Source organism: Babylonia areolata, chromosome 20, assembly GCF_041734735.1.
Source record: "Babylonia areolata isolate BAREFJ2019XMU chromosome 20, ASM4173473v1, whole genome shotgun sequence".
Lineage (NCBI taxonomy): Eukaryota > Metazoa > Mollusca > Gastropoda > Neogastropoda > Buccinidae > Babylonia > Babylonia areolata.
Window position 1 is genome coordinate 53,153,119 of NC_134895.1, and position 8,775 is coordinate 53,161,893.

Below are 8,775 nucleotides of genomic sequence, written 5' to 3' on the forward strand. Positions count from 1 at the left end.
TAAATACCTTTGAATGCTCAAGACACGATATTCGTTTTGGGCTCCAGTAACCCTCTGCTAAAATGTCACAATATCGTTTTAACCATTGGAGTTCATTTTCAGCTCATTCTAAACTGATTCAGTTCCATGTAGATATCTACTCAACATTACTTAGCTTTGCACATGATGTCCACGCCCATGCAAGAAACGGGGAGAATGTCATTGATGAAAGAAACCATTGCACTCAATTCCCATTCAGTGAAAATCTACCATGATGATTTCAACCTTTTTAGCACCAGCTTCTGAGCCATGAATGGTGGACAGGACACTCGGAAACACTTACGATCGGAATACATGATCAAAGTCACTTAAGAATGACCACTTCCTGTTCTCTCAAGCGGGCAAACCTTCGGTTAGAAGGCAATCTTTTCCCTCCAACATTGAAACCTCCCGGGAACTCGTCACTGATGTGTGTTTACACACACACACACACACACACACACACACACACCTGCCGAAAACTTATTTCAGTTCAATAAAATAAAATAAAATAAAATAAACCACAAAAACCCAACCACAGTGGCTATCGAGACTTTTCAGTTGTTTTCCGTTTCTGTCTCCCTCCTCACAGCTCTGATCTTGTACGGCTTTGGTGTGTGAGTCGCTCCCAGAATGCCCTCCACAGGAGGCACGACATCCGGTTCCGCAGGCAGGAAGTGGAAGCGCTGCAGGAGCATGCTGAGGTAGAGGAAGAGCTCCATCCGGGCCAGAGACTCCCCCAGACACGCCCTGCGTCCTGCCGGACACGACCAACACACCATACTTTGCCTTCCACAGAGAACATTTGTGGTGTCATTGTTTGTTGCTAATAGGTGAGCTACGTCTTAGAAAATAAAAATAATTAAAAAAAAAATCACCAATACAAACCCGCAAAGCAGTTCACGACACATTATCCTAACGGTTTAGCTCCTTATTACTGTATATATATATATATATATATATATATATATATATATATATATATATATATATATATATATCATTATATATTATATCCTATAAATTATATAACTTTTTTGTCACAACAGATTTCTCTGTGTGAAATTCGTGCTATTCTACCCTGGGAGAGCGCGTCGCTACACTGAGAGGGCCACCTTTTTCTGTTTTTTTGGTTGTGATTTTTCCTGCGTGCAGTTTTTTTTTCTTTTTCCAATCGAAGTGGATTTTTCTACTGAATCTAACCAGGAACAACCCTTTCGTTGCCGTGGGTTCTTTCAAGTGCGATAAGAATGGACAGATAGTGCCTATTCCAGCGATTCCAGTGTTAACAATTTTACTACTCACAATCGCCAAAGCTGAAGAGCACAGATAGTACAACATAGACTGCGGAAAAGAGAAAAAAAGAAAAGTGTCATGGCTTGCTCGAAAAAAGGAAAAGGGAACTGACTGGGAAGGCACAAAAAGCAGACAGTGCAGTGAAGTAAAGAAAAAAAGGGTAGAAATAAAGAGAGCAATTTCTAGCACAGAGTTTCCAGATGGTGGGGATGCTATCAACACTGACAGACCCCCGGCACCCCCACGGGGGTGGGGGTGGGGTGGGTGTGGGGTGGGGGTTGTGGTGTAAAACACACATGAAATACACGAGAATCGTAGTCATTACGTATGTATGCATGCAAGACATAATATGCTTTTTAAATTTCGACTTAAACCGTAAGCACTATAATCACGGTCATACACATGGAATTATTACAGTACACACACACACCCACACCCACACACACCCACACCCACCCACACGCACACACCAACACACACACACACACACACACACACACACACACACACACACACACACACACACACACACACACACACACACACACACACACAAACTGCAGAGATCAACAACACATAGCATTCGACTCGGACTCCACAGTAAAACTCAAGAAGCAGAATGTGGACATGACTCTAAAAGTAAAGGCCGCTTACCCGTTCCGAAGGGAATGAACTCTTGCGGGGTGGTCAGTCTGCCTTCAAAGATAAACCTGTCAGGACAGAAGGCTTCCGGGTCCTCCCACACCTCTGGATCGTGGAGCACCGTGTCCATGAAGGGCAAGATGATGGTGTCCCTGGGGATGGTGTAACCTCGGAAGACGACATCGCGGGGCGGCGCGTGTTGCACGGCGAAGGTCCCGATGCTGACAAAGCGCAGGACCTCCTGAATGGTGGCCTCCAGGTAGTCCATGTCCTTCCTGTCCTCCACGTTGGGCAGGCGGCTGGTGCCCACCACCCTGTTGATCTCCTCGTAGCACTTCTCCTGGACGTCTGGGTGGTTGAGGAGCAGCAGGAGGGCCCACAGGATCGCCGCCGTGGTGGTCTCCGTGCCCGTGATGACCAGGTCCCCGGCCGTGGTGGACAGCTGGCGTTCTGGGAGATGGAAAGAGCCGATCACAGTTGTGTGTGGTATGACCGTTGATAAGAAACTCTCGGGAGAGCTGGATAGTACAAGGTCTTCAGAGAAGAAGCCCCCCCCCGCCCCCGCACCCCCCCTCAGTCAAGTGTTTAGCCCTTAACTGCTTGCACTCTAAGGGGGCCGGGGCGCACCCAGGTCATGACTCCTGGATGCCCTTGTATTGCCGCCTGTTTTTTTTTTTTTTTCTCAAGATATAATTCTGAACGCTGGTAACATAGAATCTTTACATTAAATATTTTTAGCCTTTTTGGTTAAAAAATGTTACATTCGTGTATATATTACATTTTTTGTCAGTGCATAGTGTAAAATTTGAATTGATGTGATTTTCTCCCCTGTTTACGTACTTTGAGGATGAACTTTCTACAGTGATCGGGACACCTCAGTTCAAGTTCAAAGTCTCTATTCTTTTTGCTTGTTTCATCTTTTTTTTCTGAAATACATATATAATCATTATATATGGAGCATCGTCTAATCCTATGTTATCATGAACAGACAAGAAGGCAACTGAAGTCGATGGCAATAGCGAAGAAAGAAACTCCGTACACAGAATTAGGACACAATCAGAAATCAAGTATTCAAGACTGTTTTATCATCACTACGAAGCAGTACACATGCACGGAAAAAGTACGTTTCATGAATACACAGGCAATATACAGGGTTCACACACAAAAAAAAGTCCAAGACCACTTCGTCATATTGCAAACTGTTCTTCCTAAACCCCTAAACCATTTACCTGCCTATTTTACTTTGATGTACATTGGGCACAGCAATACCAGTGGAATCAATGTGTGAACGAACAGTTAAAATTCTGCCATTTCTACAACTTCATTGTAAATTGTGCGCTATAATAATCATCACACATATCAATGTTTGAATGAATATTTGCTATTCTACAGATGTGATGCTTGATGTGGAATGGTTGATGTTCGGAACAATATATTGTTGAACCTTCCAAAAGTAAATTTTTGTATTTTGTATATAAACCTTTGTCTGAATAAAAAATGTTTGGAGAAAAAAAAGCTCTTCCAAGCGGTAAGGTGAAATGCCGTTTTCTTTCGGGAGCACCGGAGTAAGCAGCACCATTCATAACCACAGGTGTTTTCTTCAACCCGCACTTCCATGTTCACAATACAATTCTACAACTATGGCTCAGTAATGCACTGAACAGCTGAAAGAGTTTGGCTGAAACAGCGATGTTTCAAAAGTACTTTTCAAACGTGCTCTCTTCCAAGATTCCAAGATGGCGCCGACCAATGGCGACACGGGGATAACTGTCCTGTTTATTTTGTGTTTAATTCTGTTTATGTGTGTTAGGGAAACAGCTGCGATCTTACAGTATGATCGTGACACGCTGCTGCGTGTTAGGGAACAGGTAGGTGAGTCCAGTGTTTTGAGATCTCACTTCAACTCACTCCGTCATGATTTACAACCGTCAACAATGAACACCGACCGGTCAGCACGCAAGGCTCAGTCCGCGAGGAAACGCGGAAAGCGAGGTGGGGCCCTTTCAAGTTTTCGCCCACCTCTACCCAGTATGTTCCTGTCCAACTTTAGATCTCTACCCAACAAAATTGACGAACGCCAATCACTTCGCCAATAGCTTTTTCCCCAAAGCAGTCAATGCCCTGTTTCTCGAGCAAATCCAGTGTGATAAATAGAATTGCGCAACCAACAACCATTTGCCTGACGATCTAGTCATCAGCCCCATCCATATGTGATATGCAGCTTCTGTTCAAACGTGTGTGTGTGTGTGTGTGTGTGTGTGTGTGTGTGTGCATGCGTGTGTGTGTGCGCGCGTGTGTGCAGTGCGTGCATGTGTGAGTATGCACAAGTTTTTATATTGATATGCACTTGCATGTATCCTAATTTCTACTGTATCTGTGTTTGTGTATGATTTCCGATTTATGTTCGTATCTTGTATTCCTTGTGAGCCCGGTACACTTGGTAATAAAGACGTTCTATTCTATTCATTCCGCACTTCCATTTTCACAATCAAATTCTACAACTATCGCTCAGAAGCCACTGAATAGCTAGGGAAAGAGTTTGGATGGAACAGCGATGTTTCAAAAGCAGGTATACTTTTCAAGCTATTCAGAGATGAACGTTTACTTGAAACAGCTGCTAGTGTGTTCAGTGAGAGGGTAGTGGTTGGCCATATACAGCTGTCGATTTTCTTAACACTTTATGAAAATACACCTGCTTTTTCTCTTTTCTTTCAATTTATTGTTTGTTCTGGTGTGTGTGTGTGTGTGTGTGTGTGTGTGTGTGTGTGTGTGTGTGTGTGTGTGCGAGTGCGTGTGCGTGCGTCCATTGATATGTTGTGAAGTCCGTCAAAGCCATGACATAAGTTTACAGTTGGGCCAACAGCAAAGTGAGATCTGTGTTGTCAATGGTTTCTCCAATGCAATGGGAAATTATTTACAGCTTAGTCTTTGTGAAGGACAATGAGTCTCTAACTAGGAGGCAAAATTGCATTGGCTCTTAGCGCTGCAGCCTTGGGGGTTAGTTGGCCTTTGGGAACCATCCCTAACGCATACTGTCCTAAAACCCTCTAGGTCGAGCGAGTGGGGATGTAACTTGGGCAAGACACTGTAATCAAATTTCAGACCAGGAAGTCGGGACTGCAGTTGCCTCATCTGCTGTTCTGATGGTCATAGTCGCACATGACTATCGTCTTTCTGCCAGGGCTGGAACTCCCACGTTCACTCGTATAAATACGAGTGGGCTTTTACGTATATGACTTTTTATCCTGCCATGTAGGCAACCATACTCCGTTTTCGGGGATGTGCATGCTTGGTATGTTCTTGTTTCCATAACCCACCGAACACTGACATGGATTAAAGGATCTTTAACATGCATATTTGATCTTCTGCGTGCGTACACACACGAAGGGGATTCAGGCACTAAGCAGGTCTGCACATATATTGTCCCGGGAGATCGTAAAACTCCACCCTTTACCAACCAGGCGCCGTTACTGAGATTCGAACCCGGGACCCTCAGATTGAAAAGTCCAACGCTTTAACCACTCAGCTATTGCGCCCGTCTGACCATGATAGAAAGCCCTGTTGACAGCGAGGCGAGTGACTCACCACAGAGGGAGGTGTGGACACAGTTTCTCTCCTTCTGCTTCATCCGGTACAGGTAGGCGTACATGAAGTCCGTCGGGTGCATCTCCCTGTAGTTCTCCAGGTGGGCGTCCAGGTGAGGCTGCAGGAACTCCTCCCGGATCACCCTCATGTTGGACAGAATCTTCTTGATGCCGAACAAATCGCCGGGTAGGTACTGCAGAAACGGGAAGAAGTTCACAACCGCTGCACCTGTACACCACCACCACCACCACCACCACCAGGTATGAAATCCTGTCATCACTTGTTTGAAATCTGCTTCATATTGAAGACTCGAGCAGACTGCAACATTCTGAGGCTGACTGATAGGTAACCATTTCAAAAAAAGTCTGTGTTCTCAGTGCACCCTTTTTAACTGCTCTGTCGGACATTTCTTTTTTTTTTCATACCAATATGAGAGAGTACCCAGCCAAATAGTGCCGTTGGATGTGTAATAAATGATTTATTTTTAAAAAATAAGGTCCGGTCGAGTTTTTATATCAAATGAATCTAATGCATGTAGGCTAACACTGATTCTGAGTCAATCAAAACACTACTCTAAATATATTCAATAGAAGATTGAACAGATTATCGAAAGCAAGCAGCATGGCAATCAGTTCAGCTGTTAGAGGTGGACAGATCAATTTAAAAGATAAAAATGACCTTTCAATTGGAAGTGTCGGAATGACCAAAGCTGCACCCGTGTTTATATTTTCAAGAACTGAACCGTCCCTAAAGACCTGCCTTTTTGGGTGTGTGTGTGTGTGTGTGTGTGTGTGTGTGTGTGTGTGTGTGTGTGTGTGTGTGTGTGTGTAAGCAAATGAGGAAGTAAGGAAGGGAAGGAAGGAAAGGAAGGAAGGACGGCAGGCAGGCAGGAAGGCGGGAAAGAAGGAAGGAAGAAAGGAGGGAAGGGAAGGAAGGAAGGAAGGAAGGCAGGGAAGAAAGGAAGGAAGGGAAGGAAGGAAAGAAGGAAGGCAGGAAGGAAGGCAGGCAGGAAGGGAAGAGGAAAGGGAGGCAGGCAGGAATAAAGGAAAGCAGGAAGGAAGGAGTGAAGGAAAGGAAGGAAAGGAAGGAAGGCAGGAAGGAAGCTTACTCCCAAGACGCCGGAAGTTGTCCTCCACAGCCTGGAAGTACTTGGTGATGGTGGGGTCGTCGTAGTGGAAGAAGGTGCCGAAGATAATGTAGCTGATGTTGTTGGCCACGCTGACTGTCGTCAACCGGTGCAGGTCCACGGGCTGACCCTGCAGCTGCGTGATGGCCTCCACGTACTGGATCACCTCCACCTGGACCTTCTCCGCCAGCTCGTTCCGGCCCAGGCCGAACTGCCGCAAGATCTCCAGGGCCGTCTTGCGTTGCTCCCTCCATTCGGGCCCAGAGGCCAGCACGATACCTGCCACACAGCGTTGACCCGTGTGTGTGTGTGTGTGTGGTGTGTGTGTGTGGTGTGGTGTGGTGTGGTGTGGTGTGTGTGTGTGTGTGTGAGGAATCTGATCGAACCATGATCTTTCATTGTCGCCCAGGTGACCACAAAACGGATCATTTCAGGGCAGTTTGAAATTTAGCTGGAGCATTAACAGTAACGATGAAGCATACAGCAGGGAACAACAGTACACCATAGCTCCTATGACATTCCATCCTGCACAAGACAGCACAGAAAGATCTTTTCCCCCAAGACTACAGCGGAATGAAACACATTACGCACCTCGCACAATCAGAGAAACATTCTTGTGCACTCTTAACATTGTAATTGGTGCATACATAAATAATTAAAACTACAGAACCACCACAACTACTACTAATTTTCTGTTCACCTTTGTTTTCCGCCAGCTGGTCTGTAGTCAGCAAGTGAGGTCTATCGGCGAAGCTGTCGCCAGACTTGCTGAAGGCGTCCTTGATGACTGAGTAGCCACAGAAGACAACCACGAGGCGCCGTCCCAGGTACAGACTGAAGATGTCCCCGAACTGCTTGCGCCACTGGTGGAATTTTGCCCGGGGGTCCTTGTCTATGAGGTGCAGGTGTCCCAGCAGGGGCAGGGCGAAGCCGGGGCCTGGAGGGATGCCGTGGGGGCGTCGTGTCCACAGCCACCACAGCACACCCACTGCTCCCCCCACCAGCACGCACGTGACGGTGACGTGATCTCTCAGCGGCATGGCGAGAAAGGGTATGTCTGGTCTGGGAACAGCATTTACAAACGTTTTATTATTTTTATGTGTGATAGTCGGCAATATCCACAACTTTTCCCCTCAATACGGAATGAGTAGTGTTCACAGCTAGGCGTGGACGTTCACTCCGTCAGTCACACAAATGAGGGGAAGAAATGTGGATAGTGCCTTTTATGTATGATAGTTCTGTGTCCGACTATGACCATCCAACAGCAGAGGAGGCAGCATCTATGTTCCAACTATCTGGACCAGAATTTGATCATAGTGGAGAGTGTCTTGCCCGAGTTACATCCCTACTCTCTCGACCAAGAGGATTTTAGGACAATCGGCGTTGGGATGGTTCCCAAAGGCCAATCCCTAGGCTGCAGCACTAAACAGCCAGTACGATCTTACCTCCTAGTTTGAGAGTCATAGTCCTTGACAAAAGACCTAGCTGTAAATGATTTCCCACTGCTTTTGAAGAAACCATTGATCATACGGCTCTCACTTTGCTGTTGGTCCAACCTGTAAGTTTTATGTCAATCTGTGATACAAACTTAAGCGTTGAGCCGAAAACATTGTAATTAATATAAACAAAACATTGATGGGACTTTGCTGACTCTTTTGTTCGTTTGTTTCTAAATATTGGCCATTTATTGATCATTTGTTTAATGAATATTTTGACTGAAATAATTCGCCAGCATAAACAAATCCCCACAATAGAAATGACTTCTATTCGTCGCCCCTCCTATGAGTGCTCTGGTCAAAGTCTAAGGTCAGCTGACTTCCAAACTTTGAATGCTCTGAGAAAAGACACGGGAATACAGATGGTAACTTCCACTGGATTTACTGAATTGAAGGAGATGAAAAGAACGTTTCGTGGGAGAGATAAAGGAACATCTCAAACTGCTTATCCCAAGTATATCCAAAACGTAGACACCCATATATTGTGCATCAAACATTTACTGTCAGATTTCGTGACTGTCTCTTTTACCACTGTGCATGCTTTGGCATTTGCAAAACCGACAGATGTGCATTTCGTCCTCTGATATCATTCTCAGTGTCTGATTCGATTTG

The 8,775-nt window shown here is 45.4% G+C and overlaps 1 protein-coding gene across 1 annotated transcript; it reads right to left on the bottom strand.

The window, feature by feature from the left end:
* Positions 1–575: 575 nt before the first annotated feature.
* On the bottom strand, positions 576–7,707 carry LOC143294652 (cytochrome P450 2U1-like). The gene is made up of 5 exons (XM_076606031.1): positions 7,368–7,707; positions 6,650–6,946; positions 5,542–5,769; positions 1,969–2,406; positions 576–775 (listed from the first exon to the last, which is right to left on the bottom strand). Exons 1-5 carry the CDS (start codon positions 7,705–7,707, stop codon positions 576–578), a joined length of 1,503 nt encoding a protein of 500 aa, XP_076462146.1.
* Positions 7,708–8,775: the final 1,068 nt, after the last annotated feature.

Coding starts and splice junctions, on each gene's coding strand:
- LOC143294652 (XM_076606031.1), bottom strand. CDS start 7,707: ATGCCGCTGAGAGATCACGTCACCGTCACGTGCGTGCTGGTGGGGGGA. Junction 5,770..6,649: donor CAACTTCCGGCGTCTTGGGA/GTAAGCTTCCTT, acceptor GGTGGTGTACAG/GTGCAGCGGTTGTGAACTTC. Junction 2,407..5,541: donor TGTCCACACCTCCCTCTGTG/GTGAGTCACTCG, acceptor TCCATCTCCCAG/AACGCCAGCTGTCCACCACG.